Source organism: Anser anser (genome assembly GCF_964211835.1).
Source record: "Anser anser genome assembly, chromosome: 1".
NCBI classification, from domain to species: Eukaryota; Metazoa; Chordata; class Aves; order Anseriformes; family Anatidae; genus Anser; species Anser anser.
In genome coordinates, this window is record NC_139720.1 from 47,795,428 (window position 1) to 47,812,362 (window position 16,935).

A 16,935-nucleotide genomic window follows, 5' to 3' on the forward strand; every position below is an offset into this window, starting at 1 on the left:
AAAATATAGCAGAGAATAATCTGAGCAGAACCCATAGGAAAGAAGAAATATTTAAATGATGGTAAAACATTGAAAGGGAAAGACTTTCTTTAACAAAATAGTTTTGAGCCTATTCTTGGCTAAACCAACCCTCTGGGTGTGCTTTACTGCACATCTTGTTACTGCTAACAGTACATTTGAGAAAAAAGTATTTTCCCAGTTGCATATAAACTATAAAAACTATATAAACTATAAAACTATATAAACTATATGCAACTTTTTTGTCATCCTTGGGTTCATGGATAGCCACCTCCCCCATCCGTATCCGTGTGGAAGATAAGCAAAGTCGATGTTTGATTAGGCAGTGCATGTCAGTCACACAGGTCAGGGTTTCCTTCCATGTCCAGAACTGCACAATGCCTGCACTTTCCTATTGTCTATGAATGATCTACTTCATAAAGTCTTTGAAAAGAAAACGTTGGATGTGAAAACTGCAATTCTTTCAAAGACTGAGGTCTAACAAAAGCAAAGCAAAACCAAAAGTGGCTTAACTGAACATTAAGAGAGAAGTACCTCAGCAGATTTCATCGGATGGAGTTCATCACCATGGAAGTTAATCTGTAACCCTATATCTTTTCCAGCTTGAAGAATTCTCCTAGTAGAATCCAGATCAAAGACTCCCTTCTCACAGAACACATCTATATTGTTAACATGTATTTCACCACTTAGTTTGAGTTCTTTCAGTTTAGGGAGATGGTTATGGATAATGTCATCTGCGGCTTCAGTAGCAGTTTTCCCTCTAACGAAAAGAAAATGTTAGACAGCCATAAGAACAACAATTTTGAAGCTTGGCAAATATTCAAATCATACATGCAATTACCAGATCATTTAGAAAATGATGCAAATACAAGTCACTCAACCTTCAGATTAAAAAATAAAAGATACTGTAATTTATGTACACTCAAACCATGGGTTACTTTCCATTCAAAAATATTAGACTATATTACTATTTATTTTATAAGGTTGGTTTCTTTGGATGCTAACCAAGACATGGGACATTTAAAAACCAATACTTCTGCTTTCCTATTCATATATTCTGACCCACTTGTATTGTACCCTAAAGCACAACCATGTAAAATATGTAAATGATTATTTTAATGTCTTAAGTGATATTCATGCAATATTTTTATGCAAGTATCAAAGCTCAAAGGATATGTGCAGCACAAATCATGATTTTAAATTTACCTCTCCTCCTTTTATGATATCATTCAGAGCAATAGCTAGATAACCATCTCTAAATCAGAGAGGCCTCCCGAGATTAGATCTGCCAATGTCAGAACCATTTATGAACCTCCTATTACACAAAAGATAACCCAGGAGAGATAGGTAAATGGCTCTGAAAGAACGAACAATCCCAAAATAAGTAATAGAGTTAGTATTTTGCAATTTTAAGATCTGAAGATTAGTGACATACTACAGCTAAATGTCTGTGACAGCTCAATCCTCATTTCAGGCGCTGTAAAGCATGCGCAGACCAGAACTGAGCAAGTGCCGTATGTGGGTGAGTTCAGGGTTTTACAGTGGCAGTAAATTCAAGAAGCCACAGTCTGCTCTGATTTACAAATGAGGTTGTGCAGTTATAAAGCAGCGTAAAACCTGGCACACTGCCCTTCTTTTGTTCACCTTTCACAGAAACAGTTCTTGGGCTTGCTCAGGCTCTTACCACGTCAAGCCTTCTCCCTTTTCTACTTTAGGCTCAGTAGTCTTTGGAGGAATTTGGACTTAAAAATTAGGACCACAGCCAAGACAAAACAGTCTTGATCTCATGTTTTGGGGGACATAATGCCCAAGAACTGAAAACTGACATTGTTCTAATGCAAGAAGCTTTTGCTCAAGAAATCACTTTGAAAATTCCTTCCTAAAGATGGAAAAGGGCCCAGTGAAGCCTTGCCAATAAATAAATACATACATAAAATTAGCATCGGATATCCCCAAAATCATGAACTTCATTCAAAATGATGACTAGAGGAATGGTCAATCAGTTACTTCTTTGCCCCCCCTGCTCTGAGCCTGCTTTTTAGGTTCAATTCTTAAAACAACCAGAAATACTCATAATCCAGAAGTTCTTATGCTGGAAACATTTCTGCAAGGGCAGATGGACAGGAACAAGCGTTAAGTACCTACAGCAAAAGAAAGCATTACTTTTTAAGACCTACATAAATCAGAAAGATTTAAGTAAAAACAGTCAAATCGATCTTAACCTTTTGTTTACATGATTTATGCATAACTACAGGACAGTTTTATGGAATATAATGATGAAAGAAAACTGGCATGAGCTTATGTGACTTGGAAGATGTCTGTTTAACAAATCCTAGAATCCACAAGCTCATCACTTATTTGTATCTGAATCCTTCAGAAGAGCAATTTCCAGCCCTAAACCTGTGGGCAATGTGTTCCCCTTGAGATCTTCCACTGTAACTGAAGCTGCAGGAAATTAAGAATTGAAAACTTGAGCTCAACAAATCATGATGCCGCCTTCAGCGTGTAACTTGCCCAGATGTTCATGAGCCAGTCAAAGGCAGAGGACCACCACTCTGAACATTCAGGCCTTATATCAGGGAAAACTGCAAAATTCTTCCTGGCCAGAATAAAAACCTGAGGCAGAATCTAAGTTTGACGGGTCAGAGAAAATGCAAGCAAAATATTCTGGACATGAGCATATGAAGAAAATAGAAGAGAATTTAACAAGACCCAGACTGGGAAACATAGATATATTGTTTCAAATATACTTCGTGATATTTTAGGAGAGATGGGCTGAAAATTTTCTGAAAACAACCAAATTTCAATGCGAAGTAGTAACATTGAAAAAGAGCAAGAAAAATTAAGTCATATTACTTTGGCACGGAATGAGCTCCACAGTACGTTGATGAAATGCCAATATCCATGGATTGCTTGGCACGTTCAATCACTCTAAGCATTTTAAGTTCTGTTTCTAAATTTAAGCCGTATCCACTCTTGCACTCAACCAAAGTAGATCCTGCTCTGCGCATGCGTTCAAGTCGGTGTTTGAAAGTATTGAACAGCTCTTCTTCTGTGGCTTTCCGAGTGTGTTCCACCGTAAAATGTATGCCTCCTCCAGCCTGGTGGATTTCCATATAGGAAGCGCCTGCCAGCTTGGGAGAAAAAAAGAAAACAAAAACAACACCACACACATACAATTAGCCATTAAGTGTGCATTTTCTCTCCAAGCAATTCTGTGAAGTCTCTGCAGTGAGAGAGGAAAAAGAGAAAAAAATATCCCGTTTAATCCTTCCTCCCTCCTTCTACCCTTCTCTCTCCCCTCCACCTAAGCAAATAAATGATGTAAAAAGCTACATAAAAAGAATTATTCTGAAAACGTACTTCCCCCTAAGCCCAAGGGGAAAATCTATCTCTACCTTACAGATTCATTTATGTGGAAATACAAGAAAGAAAGAAAAAAGACTTCAAGATTAAGATGGGAACAAAAGGTGACCGCCTGGATTGCCTCAATTACTGCCGAAGTACACCAAGACTGGCTGCAAAAGCTGCAGTTCCACTCCCCTTGCAGCCTATCAGTCCTCAAAAATCAGCCCTCCTCCCTCAGTTATATTTCATGACAGAAATTATATTATTTTCTACATATGATAGACAGATGTCACTGGAAAGTAGAAAGAGTTATGCATTAAAAAAAAATAGAGAGAAAGAGAAATCCAGCTCTGTAATTTCATGCTGTTACCTTCATTGCAAATTCATGAACCCTATCACCAGCCCACACGGGATGTGTATGTGCATCTACCAGGCCTAAAGAAAACAAAGTAAGTGTACACTCAAGTTATTTCACCGTGTAAGAGAAAAGCATGAATATGTAAGCAAATTAAATGGACAACAGAAGCTCCCTTACAAAGCCTCTGTTGTTTACAGAGAAAGAAAAATCCAAAATGTCTCTAGGAAACTTGCTCAGTTTCTCATGTTGTTTTGATGATGTTTTATTTGTTGAAGTGATAAATTACAAACTTTGAAATTGTTTACTAGAGTTTGTTCGTGTTCTTTGAAGAAAGCAAAGTGTTTATGCTGGGCTTAGCACTCTAGCACTTACTCTACCAATTGCCCACTTGCTCCAGTGGGAGCTTTTTCGAAGAGCTGTGAAACCAACACTACTGAATGCCAAAGTCCATTTCAAAAAAAAAAGAGGTCTAACAGCTCATGTGGTAATACCACCAGCAAAGTTTAAAATGCAATATTCTTGCTCAGAACCAGGTAAAGTTTCAGAGTATGTGACAAACTCCTGTACTGCCCTTTGGCCTCCAACTATCTATGAACAGCACCGAGAGAGATGAAGCTCCACAGCTGAACAGCTGATGGAAAGGGTACAGAAAGAGACATGAGATTTAAAAGTCACTCAGAGAACCCGCTACATTACAGCTGCGATCTACGATACAGATGAACAGATGTATGGCAAAACAATAGGAGACGGCTCCACCACAAAGCCAAAAGAAATATCCTGAGTGCTGCAACCCTACCCTTCCAACTGTCCTGAGGAGGAAGGTGCCATACACTATCCCCCACCGCAAGATACTACCAAACCAGTACTGAACACAGCGGAAAAAGGACCAAGGAACGCTTAACATGTGTATTTTGCCTCTAAGCACTTGCAGCCTTTCTGCATTACATCAATATGACAAAATAAACCTACCCGGCAATATGCATTTCCCAGTGCAGTCAATTTTTCGTTCAAATGTTGCTCCTGAAAACTGATTGCGAATAACATCTGCCTGGCCCACAGCTTTTATATAACCATCTCTGTAAATAGACGATCAACAAAGGAATCTTGAATCTTTTTAAAAGTCAAGCTCCAAAAGTGGTCATTGAAAGAGCCCCTGAAGCAACAATTCTCTAGCAGCAGAGCAGGCACGTTGAGAATTGTTAGCAGGACTAAAGATGCACAGAGGAGGTGGCTTGCTAATCTTACGGAGGCACAGAAAATGATGGGTTATGCTACACATTTCTAGTTCTCTGCCATAATACTTGCCTTGTCCTCTCCTTAGACTCCTTTATTAGGATGATACCTTGGTACTCTAACTTTTGCTAGACAATGTTATTATTCTCTTGTGGATCAGCAAATGTAAGGCATTCCTCCAGCAAGTATCTGCAGGGCATTCTTCTCCTCAAGGAAGCCAGTGACGCTGCTATCCCTCGCCTCCCTGGGAGGCATGGGGATAAATCTGCTCGGGGCTGATCTTCAGTTCAGCGGGCATTTTCTCAGGGTGGATCTGGAGGATTGTACTGGGGATACAGGACTGTGCTTGGCACAGGGCATGCCCCACATGCACGGGGCTCCACCTCGCCACACGAGTGGAGCTGCTGGGCTCTGTTCTTTAAGCCTTGCCTTTCTCCAGCTCTTTTCAGCCCATGGGGATAGCAGCCGGGAGTCATCACGGGCAGCGCGCTGAGGGCACCTCTACGCTAGGCAGCAGGGTTGCCAAGAGGCAGGCACGGTCACAGCCAGAGCGCTTATGAACAGGAGAGGAGAGATGGAGTCGCATGCATTCGTTAACTGCAATTCTGTTAATTACACAAAGTGTTTATGTGATTGTTGCTAGTTCACGTCAGTTCGCCTAGAAATAAAGCGGAGACAGAACAGGGTGACAGTCACGATCAGCAACATCCTAGAAGTTATCATTAAGAGGCTAAGGATGTGCATATAGCATTAAAAAGTATGTTAGCAGGATACTGATTGAAATCATCGGAATTAAGAGAGCGCGCTTCAAGGCATCGCTTCTTTTCTATCCCGTTGCACACACCGGAGCCCAAGCCTCACCCCAACCAGACCCGCCGCCCCACACTGCCCACCGGGGGCGAGGGGACCGAGCCGCCCTGCAGCCCGCCGGGCCGGCCACTCACTGTCCCACCACCAGGCTGGCGTTTTGGAGCACGGCCAGGCTCGCCATGCCCGCCCGCAGCAGGTACTTCTCGCCCCGGCCGCACACCAGCACCAGCTGCCGGGCGTTCTCCAGCAGCAGCCGGTACTCGCCCGCCATGGCAGCGGCAAATGGCGGCCGGGGAGCGGCCGCCGCTCGGCTCAAAGTCCCCCGGGGCGGTGCGCGAAATGGCGCCTCCCGCACCGAGGGGGGCTCCCCGGGGCGGCCCCCTTGGCAGGCAGGGCCGGGACCCGGTGCCCTGCTTCCCGAAGGGGCTGGGGCCGCCCCGGGGATGGGCGGCACGGCGCCCTCCCGGCCGGGCTAGCGGGGGCTGCGAGTGAAGCATCCCCGCCGTCACTTGGTGCCCGCTCGGCCCCTGGCAGAAATTTGGGCTGGAAGCGTTTCGTGTTTGCTCAGGGTGCTGCTGGCAGGGTCACTGGGCTGCTGTCCCCATCACCGCGAGGCCCTGACCCCCGCAGGGGAATGGGGAGCTTCCGAGCTGGGTGCGTTTGCTGGCCTCGCCAGCCTGCCAGCTGCAGCCCCCGGGGGAGAGAAATGCCTCTCATCGCCCTGGATATTCAGGCAGACACTCATTTGTCCGGGTAGATAGTAATTTATCCGAGTCCACGATCAAAGGTTTGTTAGATTCTGCTGCCCCCTACAGAATTAGGGATGGGAGAGTCGGGGAACAAACGCTCTCAATGTGGATTTCCAGTTTTCTTCTGTCTTCAGATATTCATAGCAGGAGTAGGGCTCCAGTAATTCCCAGCTGGCAAACGGAGTGTATTTCTGAGTAGGTGGTCCCTCAAACACTTTTGTGATGGTGGTAATCTTCAGACACTATTATCTTTTAAAAAGGTGTTTGATGTATAATGCTTAAAACACACCTATGAGAGTATACATACTCCTGTATAGCAGAAACAGATGGATTTGTTGGCTCAAATACTGCACCACAGCATAGTCTGTGTCTTCCTTCTGAGCATTCTCTCTCACTTGGCATACAAAAAGTGAACATGAGAGGTGGTGCTGTGCTGCTTCCAGGAGATCCTGCTGCTTGTTTTGGCTTTCCCTGGCAGTATCACAGTTTGTATGAAAACAGAAATTAAAGAGGAACCTCTCAAGAGAGTGATAGCGAGGGCAGGACACCGCCTGGGACGATGTTTCAGCAGCAGCGGTGGTGTGAGAGCTGGGGTGTGAGGAATGCAGTGCAGCACGCTGCGGTGGAGTCTGGCACTTGCCAGTTCAGCCCTGCCCATAAAAGCAGCAGAGAAGGGATGCTGCTGCTCCAGCTGAAGCACACCCCGGCACATAGCTCACCTCTTGTGTGGTGGGATGGCAGGCAAATAAAGAGGTCTAGAACGAGGACTGAACAGCTTCCTTGTTGCACTGTCTTACGGCAATTTTTAAGTACTGCAGAATCACCTTCCTTGTATTCACGAGTATTTTCATTTTCAACCTTGTGTTCTGCTTGCAGAAAACTCACAGCTACGCATGTGTGTTTGTATTCACACATTGTATATAGTATGTGCTTTCTGTTGTTTTTCTGTTGAGGATTCTTCTCTTTAATAGGCAAGAAAATGAAGAACAAGGTCAATCTACTGCAAAGCCCAGGGTTTATGACATGCAGTGTCTGATATATTTTTTAAAGTACTACCCAGAGAGACAAAGCGGTTTCTAGGTTGCATCCTCAAGAAATTCTTGAATTTCATACAAAAGAAGAGATTCTAAAAGTCGGGCTGTATTATAAAGACATTAATGTCAGAATTCACTGGGAGTAAAAACACGAAGACAGAGTGCCAGAGGAATCTACCAGGGGAACTGAGTTCGTTAAATGCAGTGCCTTTAAATCACTGCCTTAATGTTCCAGTAAAAGTGCTTTTTGAAAAATCTTAAAAATATAGTATCTAAAATAGTGTCTGATTATTTTTTTTCTGCAAAATTGCATAGATATTGATAAAAGCAGTCAAAAGAATATAACTCCTTTCACAGTAACATATGGAAAGACAGTTCCTTGGGTCTTGGCCTACTGAAAAGGTGAGTGTTCTTAACTCAGCTTGAAGGATAATATCCTGTGCTCATAAGACTTTTATTATCTTTGGGCATTTTAAGTTTCTGGAGTTTGCCAGTTTTTGTTAGAAAATAACTCATTTCACTAAAAATTAAGCAAAGTAAGGTAGTAGAAAGAATACAGGTAGGAAAAGAAAAAAGTAAAGATACATGAAAAAGTAAATGGGATATCAGGTTATTAAGAGATTTCCTCTCTTCTTGATGGTGGTCATGCATAAATGTCTCAGTATTTTGATTCATTTCTCAGCAGCCCTTGCAAAAGCAAACAGAAAAGATGTGGCCACTTTCCAGCTGATGGGTACAGGATGTCAGTTCTGGAATATCAACAGCCCATTTTTAAGTTAGGGAGTGTCTGCCGCAGTTGGAACAGCATGCGCAAAATGCTCTCCTATTTATTTTGCTGCCAGAGATTTACTTAAAAAAAAAAAAAAAAAAAAAAAACTTTTCTACTCATTTTAAACTGCTACAGGACCTTCCTTGTATGAAGATTTTTTCAGAGATACTTCTCAAACACCAACAAGCATTGCTGTGCTATGTTGAAGAACTCCCTCCCTTTAGGAGGGCAATCAGAGGAAGAATGCTTGCTATGAGTCACAGGAAGGCTTTAGCTCTCTCTGTAAGGCAAAAACGTATTCTTTACCCTCAGGACAGTGACTTTAGCCTGCTGGCCATACACCCCGACTCGAGACATTTTTCCCATTCAGCTGAGGAACTACTCACATTGATTCACATATGCAGAATTTGTTCAGCATACACTAGTGCTTCCCAAAGTTATTCTGAAAAGCTGTAAGACTGCCGTGATGATGGCATCACCTGAATTCAGTGCTCACTTACCCACCTCACCTCCAGCCCCCCTTCCTCCAGAGGAGCAGCTTTCAGTCAGTGCCAGGCCACTCCAGGCAAGGAAGCAGCTGGATGCTAAGATGACAGTCCCAAGCTTCTTCCCCTCTAATACTGATACTGCTGTAATTATCAGTGAGAACATGGAAAAGGTACTACTTTGCATTACGTGTACGTTAAACTGGGCATGCTGTATCATAAACCAGACATGGGTTTGCCCCTCCTCACTGCTACTTAAAATGTTCTAGAACACACCGAACACATTTGCTCTACTTGTTTGGAGGTTTCCTAAGTCCATCACTGATTTAAAAGTACTGATTTATTCATGTACTAGTGCTTGTTTTAGCTTAAATGGCTCATTTCCCTTTCCCAATGGGATTTTAAGATACTTCTTCAGAAGAATTGTGAAGTAAGCCTTCAGGCTGCCAAAAAGGAGCTGAGTTGAATAATGAAAGCCCTTCGCAAGTACATCCAACGTGACTGTTCACTCCTTCTGGCAACCTGCAGCTGTAAATATTAGAGGAACATGTGCATAGCCACAGGAATGACTTCCATCACAAGAAACAGGGCAATTTTTCTTTGCAGTATCTGTCCCAAAAGCTTTTTTTTTCTTCCCCCAATATACATAATCAGTATTATATCCAAATCCAGCCCAAAGCGTCTGCCACTCTTTCACACCAATCATTGACCAAAGGACACATACAATCCTCACTGAAGTGCAGGGAGACCCGCACTCACTTTGTGCCCACCTCAGTTACCATGTTACATGGAGCTTTTTCATGCACTCCAAGACGCTCTGAGAAGGGAGACAGCATCATTTCTGCTTCTCAGTAGAAAATAAGGTGCAGCTGCTTGCTCACAATTCAGTAAGCCACACTGATACCAGGGTCTGGTTCTATGTTCTGTGCCAGTGAGATCTACTTCCACAGCTGGGCATCTCATTTTGCTCTATTTTCCCCATCTGTAAAATGGGGAGAATCCATCTGGATTTGATAACGGGATTAGAAATGATTGCCGATAAGAGCAGGGCCAAAGTAACACACAATTTAAATCCATGATCGCTACCTCTAGCTGTTTGGGTTCTGGTATGCAGAACGCCCCGCCAGCCACCTGCAGGTAGATTCTGAGCTCCATCAGACCCCGTCACACAGCGCAGTTCTGGCTGGCAGCACTGGCAAGGCAGCGGCCTCCTTTCAACAGGAAGTGCAGACAGGTAAGGAACAGGTTCAGTTAACCTGTGTTTGCTTTCAACATTTTAAAACTGGCTATTGTGTTCTTGCCAAAACTTTAGTATCCTGGATGCCTGATAACAAAGAGGGCTTTTTAATTTTTTTGGAGATACAAGAGACTGAGAATACATTCCCATTTTGCACTGCATTGTTTTAACTCTATTAATGCCATTTAAGTTCATGGACCTTTATAGCTGCTGAGTCTTTGGTTTGTGTGGTTACTAGCTACAGAGTTTATACAAATTTGCCCTGCCTTAAAAATGGTTCTACAACCACACTTCAAGCTTCATGGCTCAAAGAAGCGCAATATTACTGCGGGACACTGTGGTATAATATCGATTTCCCACCTGTATTGAAGTCTTTCAACTATTTCCAAGTAGTTTAGAAACCAACATAAACTGCGTTTAGATAGTAACTACATACACTGTAAAGCATACGCACATCTGTGTTTTCCCATGCTCCCGATGGGAAGACAACTGGTGGTTTGTTCACAGCCTTCAGCCATTAAGCAGAGAAAACAACTAAGAATGAGGGTCCTGCAAACAGTGAAGATGACAGTTTTTCATGTAGAGGTGAAACTTAGTTTCTGCTTAAACAAGGCTACACAGCATTGTATCTACATCTTCCTCATCGAGCTATTTAGAACAATCAGTCTGTGGCAAGTGCAACCGGATATTTACGATTTTCTGTTGCTAATTCTACAGCCCATATTATTATCATTAGAGAGAAAAAGCTATTGCTGCAGCCCCTTCAATTTACTTAGAACCTTCTGCCATTCTAAGCAGAAAGTCACATACACAAAGTTCTTTACCTTCCATTATAGGATGGTCTGCACCACAGCCTGACAGCAGAGTGCTGGCGCTGACACTAAACTGAGCTGACACAAGAATTAATCATCTATTTTCTGATGGATTAGATAGTTGTGTACATCTAAAAAGTAGACAACTTTGCATATTTAATCCATTCTGGGAACCATTTAAATTCAAGTATTTCACTTGAAAGAAGAGGCATTTGTTGACACTAGTAATAAAAACTTTTGGTTGTGGTTTGGTTTTTTTTGTGTGTGATTTTTTTGTTTGGTTGTTTTTTTTTAAATACTCACGTTTCATTCTACAATTTTCAGTTTTAAGTTGAAATAATCGCCTGTGCCACCAGCATTGGTTTTTTGGACATCAACAGAAGATTACAGACTTTTTAAAGGGTTAACTTCCCCCATGTTAGAATACAACAACACGTAAACGCCTTATTACAAAGCTGTGGAAAATAAAAAAAAAAAGAAAAGTTTATTTCCAGATATACAAAACACCTATTCTCTCATTTCTCCATCTTCTTCCTCTTCTTCCACACCTCTGATGTACAAAACATTATTGCACCTGTAAATAGAACCAAGAGTTACCTTAGCTGAAAGCATTTTAGTTTCCCCCACGTATACACTGCTTTAAGCGTTTTCCTACTTGACTGCGACCTGGCAACAGCCAAATCCTGCCTGTCCTGGTTCCAGTTAGGACAGAGTTAAGTAGCTCATAGTAGCTGGTAGGGTGCTATGTTTTGGATTAGGATGAGAAGAGCGCTGATAACATGCTGATGTTTTAATTGTTGCAGAGCAGTGTTTACACCAGGCCAAGGACTTTTCGGCTTCTCGCTCTGTCCTGCCAGCGAGCAGGCTGGGGGTGCAGCAGGAGCTGGGAGGGGACAGACCCAGGACAGCTGACCCAAACTGGCCAAAGGGGTATTCCATACCATCTGACGTCATGCTAAACAATATATAGGGGTGGCTGGCCAGGGTGGGGGGCCGGCTGCTCGGGAATAGGCTGGGCATCGGTCAGCGGGTGGTGAGCAATTCCATTGTGCATCACTTGTTTTCTTACACATTATTATTGTTAATACTATTATCATTATCACTATTATTATTATTATTGTTATTATTATATTCCTGTCTTAATAAACTGTCTTTATCTCAACTCACAGGCTTCACTTTCCCGTTTCTCTCCCCCATCCCAGAGAGGGAGGGGGGAGGGTGAGCGAACGGCTGTGTGGTGTTTAGCTGCCAGCCGGGTTAAACCACAACACTGCCTAACAAACTGCTGCTGTTGACCTTGTGCGGTTTTTCCAATAAGTTCATTTTAAATACGAAAGATGTTTATAGAATTAGTAAATAGCAATGCACAAGGAATGTTTGCATTTGGGTCAACAGTTATGGGCAATACCTGTGATTTCCAAGCATGCAAAGTGTCTGCAGCAACAACAGTAAAACAGATATCCTAATATATACTCTACCACAGACAAGAGATTAATAGATCTGCAGTAACCCTGAGAGGTATTTAATTACTTGAACAAGGGATCATAAGTACTTCTTTACAAATGCTTTTACCTTCCTCGCTCAGATAGAGCCTCAGCTTAAAAGTTATGATCTTTGTGCGTTTCGGTAGCACTCTGCACTTCAGAATAGACGAGACACGCAGCACCTAGTACTACAAGTTTTAACGCACGTAGCAAGAAAAGGTTTGGCAAGACCCTGCCTCCGCCACACGTACCCCAATTACCTTATCAAAACTTCGCCCAGGTGTCCCGACAGCGCCCCGTCTATGTACTCCTCTGTGTTGGCGAGCTTGGGAAGAAAAGCATCACCAAAGTTACCGCGAAGGAGACGTGCCCCAGCACGCCACCGTTTTACCCTGCGGCCCTCAGAGACCGGAGGAGGTCGCCCCCGACCCCCCAAACCGCCCCCGGCCCCCCGAAACCGCCCCTCACCTGCATGTTCATGTAGCCGTCGACGGAGACGAGGTAGCCCTTGTACTCCATCCCCCACTTGAGCTTCACCATCACCGGCTTCCCCGTCAGCCCGTTCAGGAACGGCTTGGGGTTGAGGGGCAGGCTCTGAGGGGACACCGCCGGTCAGCACCGCCCGCCCGCGGCCCCCCCCCGCCCCGGGACCGTTAACGGACGCCGCCCGCCCGCCCGCGCGCTCCCCCCCCCCCTTCCCGCGCCGCCCTCACCATGGCAACGGGCGCGCGGCGAGGCCCGAGCAGCGCGGGGCGCACGCGGGAACGGCGGGAGAATGGGAGGCGGCGCCGCGGCCGCTTCCACTTCCGCCGGGCGCCGCGCCGACCTCTAACCCCTCACCCCGCCCCGCAGCGCCGACCGTAGGAAAAAGCGCGGCCTCCCATTGGCTCGGCCGGGCCGCGCGCTCTACCCCATTGGTCGAGCCGGCCGCCCCCCGCCCCTCCCCAGCCAATAGCGGGTGCCGCGTGCCGCTCCGCTGTCGCAGTTAGCGCCGTGGGCGCTGTGGGCGCCGCCATTTCGCGCAGGCGGCGGGGCCGGCCGCTTGTCCCCGCGTCCCGTCCTCGGCGCTGCCCCGGGGCCGCCCCCGGGCCCTGTGAGGCCGGCGGAGGCCTCGCGCCCCGGCCGCCGGGTGTCGCCCCCCACCTGGTGGCGCCGCTGCCCGCTCCGCCTCCGTGCGGCTGCGGCGCCGCCAGGTGGCACCCGTTCGTGTACAGGACTTGTGTGCACACCTGCGCGTCTCCGTGCTGCGTCTTCAGGGGCAGAAGGCGTGAGGGTCTGGGGGACGGGTGGGCGCTGTCCCTGCGAGCGCTCTGCTCAGCCTCGTTTGACGCTGAGGTGGAGAAGTTGCCAGAACTCTCCTTGGCTGCGGAGAGCATCTTCCCCTTCACGCTCCTGAAACCTCGGCCCTGCTGCTATAGCGTTTGTGGCTGCTAACCTTGGGCAGGCAAATAAATGAGACAAACTTTGTGCTGTCTGTTAGTTTGTCGTGTCTATACTGATGTCTGTGTTAAGCTATGCCTAACATCCTCATAAGCCACAATATATATGTATGCTTCTGCATACAGAACATGCAGGACCATAAATAAAATATCCTTAGTATATTCAATGCTGAACACGAAAAGCACGTGCATTCAGTAAATAACCTTTCTGTAACAGATCTGTTCAATTTTTCGTGCACGTTACCTTCCAAAGGACAGATTAGTGCCCAAGTGTTGAAAGCAAAGCCATCATCACCTGCATTTATCTGAGTGTTTAGTGCTGTTGATTCAAAGAGTCTGTCTTTTCCAGATCCAGACTGTCTCCAGGTCTACATACAGTGGCTAGGATACTTTTATGGATGGGTAGGAGTAAGAGTGGGAATTATGATTCTTTTGAGCCATCAAGCGTCAGAAGTGCACTCAGGTACTTGTTTCTTTGGTCATTTAAAACAAGTGATTTTCTTCATGTATTGGCTGGGCGACAGACACAACATCAAAATTAAGCCAATAGTCTTTCTAACAGCAAGACACAGTGGGCCAGCTGAAGGAGTAATTACTTGTAAGTTTTCTGCAAGGAAGCTTGAGTTGAGAATATATAGGAAAAGTTTAAACACTGTGGGAAATGACATATATAGCAATTTTTTTCATGTCTTTTGGAGTAAAGAATAGTGGATTTCAAGTGATAACATGTACAAGGTGGCAGAGTGCAATGAGTCCAGTGTGAGTCTCAGTTAAAATCATGCTGTGGGAGTCATTTTTGCACTTTCCTGTCAATCGTTAAAGATAAACATGTATATTTGTGAATGACAGTGTAGCAGTTTAGGTACTTTATCTGTAAACAACACTTCTTATTTTCAGGTATTGAAGCAATTTTGATCACAAATGTCTCCTACTTGTGTTGGAAAAACTGCCTGTGTACCAAGAAATACAGGGCCGATTACTTTCAGTTTTTCATACACTCAGTTCCTCTGATAGATGAGTAAATATTCCAGCCCTGTTGTTATTAAAATCACCAACAAATAGAAGAATTTCCCAGGGTCACAGATATCAGTATTGAAGTCAAAGTAGAGAGTGGGAGTGCTTGACTTCTAGTTTCATAATCAGTGCATGAATTCATGTGTCGGTAATCTCTTCAGCTGTTGCCTGGGTGTTGCGTGGTGGTAGGGTAGAAAGAAGTACCGAAGCACAGAACGCATGACTACAGCTGGTATAGGTGACTGGGTAACTTGGTTAATCAGGAAACAAGATAGCTTTTCCTCCCCCTCCATGAGGAATTTGCTGTTTACTTTGTTGACTGAATCATTCTGAGTCAGAGATGGTTTGCTTACGTGGGTCTTCTCCTGACCTTCAGCACAGGAGTGAATTTCACCTTTTGTCCTCGTTGTGTTTCCCCATGTAATAGGGGAAGTAATAGTTTGCATTCTTTTCTGACTTTGGGTCAGGGTATTTAGGATGTTGCTCAACAGGAAATGAACAGGAAAGAGTTTTTGTTGTAGATTAATACAAACCTTAGATCTTGGGTGGATGGATAGGATTCCTTGTACAGCTCAGGAGTGGGCATTTAGCACGACTGCCTACACTTTGTTCCTAAGGAAATGCGTTAAGCAGCGGGTCGTCCAACGGAAGCAGCATGTCTGGTGGAGGGACACATTAGACAGTGTTATCTGTGTAAGTGCAAATCTTCACTGACATCATTAAAACACCATGTCACCCAAATACTGGGCAGAGGGGACTGGCTCCTGTGCTCTCACATTGCTGAGAGAAAGCTGAGCTGTCCAGAAATATTTCCTGATTGAGCTGAGTTTACTGAGACAGGAACTCCCTGCAATAACCCCATGCTGCCTGTCGTAAACACATTTCTTAAGGAAACTTCCAGAGCTGCCTTGCGTTCCAAATTCTGGACTGCGCATGGCGTGACCATCCCGCATCTTTTCTAAGGCAATGACAGTGTAAATAAGGTTTTGCTCTGCTGCACTGTTCTCCCACATTGAGCAAGTCACTTTTGATATCACACGGTTCATCTTCACTGGAGTAGTAGCAGTGCCAACTTTGACATCACACCGTAGACACCTTGAGATAACAGAAGGTTTGTTGTTCATACTGAAATGGGAAATCAGCTCTTTCCCGTAAATTTTCTGTAGAAAGTGTCAGATGAAAATAAGAAGACTAAAATTTTGTCTAAAAATCTTTTCAACTAAGAAAACCAATTTTTTCATATACAGTAAGATCTGAATCAACTCTTGGTGACTTGGGGAACTGCTGTGGTAGTATGCGTAGGTTGTCCACAACCCTTATGTGAGGTATAATCATCACTTGCTGGGGCTTTGCCATGATAGTTTCTCTTCAAGCAGTTGACTTTCACAGAGATTTCTACCAGTAAAACATCTTTTTCCTGACAACTTGTCTTTTTTAATGGCACTGTCTGTGACCAAATCTCCATGAATGTGGCAATAACGACCCATCGCAGGCCTTCACCAGGGATGTGGACTGGGCTCCAGTGGGTGGTGACATCCAGAACAGGGCCTGCAAGTGGTCTGAGATCCCCACCACCTAAAACCAAGCTAATCTGTGAGGCAGGCATACAGAATCTAAGGCATCACTCTGCCTCTTTCCTGCATACTGGGGTTGGTATGAAAGGAGGCTGGGGGGTGGTAGGTGTGTGCTAACAAGAGCCCAGGTCTCGGTGGAGTCATAAAAATTTGTTGCTCCCCACAAGGAGGGTTTCTGGAGCAGCTCTGCAATGAACTTTCCAGCAGGCTAAACTGTGCTGAGGAGCAGGGGGAGCGCTCAGATGCTATGTAATGGGTATTGTACAGGATTATGAGAACATTAAAGCCTCCTTTTATGCATATTGAAAACCTTTATTTGTTCGTGCAAATAGTAGTCATGCGAATTATGCCGCTACACTAAAGGGAGGCCCTTTAAGAATGTGTCTCTGAAAACACGGACTCCTTTGCCAAGAAATAATGGGACTTCCTTAATTATCAGCTGTTATCTTCTGGTTTTGGCAAACTTTTGTTGCTTTATGTGCTGTTGTTTCTTTTATGTTTTGACATTAATGAATTGGAATTGAAGTTATGTACCGAGGAAAACAAAGTGATCTGTATAAATAATAAGCTG

The 16,935-nt window shown here is 44.6% G+C and overlaps 2 protein-coding genes across 5 annotated transcripts in view; both read right to left on the reverse strand.

Annotated features, from left to right (window-relative positions):
• Nucleotides 1–9,988, reverse strand: part of AMDHD1 (amidohydrolase domain containing 1) — a 19,564-nt gene extending 9,576 nt beyond the window's left edge. The window contains exons 1-5 of one of the 4 annotated variants that reach the window (XM_083819383.1): nt 5,902–9,988; nt 4,694–4,800; nt 3,737–3,801; nt 2,875–3,152; nt 553–778 (exon numbers count right to left, since the gene is read on the reverse strand). In XM_083819383.1, coding sequence (XP_083675509.1) covers nt 553–778; nt 2,875–3,152; nt 3,737–3,801; nt 4,694–4,800; nt 5,902–6,038 — 813 coding nt within the window. In that variant the 5' untranslated portion in view covers nt 6,039–9,988. The remainder of the gene's footprint in view (nt 1–552; nt 779–2,874; nt 3,153–3,736; nt 3,802–4,693; nt 4,801–5,901) is intronic. The other 3 variants (XM_083819385.1, XM_083819384.1, XM_083819386.1) reach the window with 3 other exon arrangements.
• Nucleotides 9,989–10,125: 137 nt separating this feature from the next.
• SNRPF (small nuclear ribonucleoprotein polypeptide F) lies at nt 10,126–13,206 on the reverse strand. Its single transcript, XM_083819387.1, has 4 exons — nt 13,051–13,206; nt 12,806–12,931; nt 12,598–12,662; nt 10,126–11,427 (listed from the first exon to the last, which is right to left on the reverse strand). The coding sequence occupies exons 1-4, from the start codon at nt 13,051–13,053 to the stop codon at nt 11,361–11,363; spliced, it is 261 nt and encodes an 86-aa protein (XP_083675513.1). The 5' UTR covers nt 13,054–13,206; the 3' UTR covers nt 10,126–11,360.
• Between the last annotated feature and the right edge of the window lie 3,729 nt (nt 13,207–16,935).

Coding starts and splice junctions, on each gene's coding strand:
- SNRPF (XM_083819387.1), bottom strand. Junction 12,663..12,805: donor ACGGCTACATGAACATGCAG/GTGAGGGGCGGT, acceptor TTTCTTCCCAAG/CTCGCCAACACAGAGGAGTA. Junction 11,428..12,597: donor CTGGGCGAAGTTTTGATAAG/GTAATTGGGGTA, acceptor TTCTATTTACAG/GTGCAATAATGTTTTGTACA.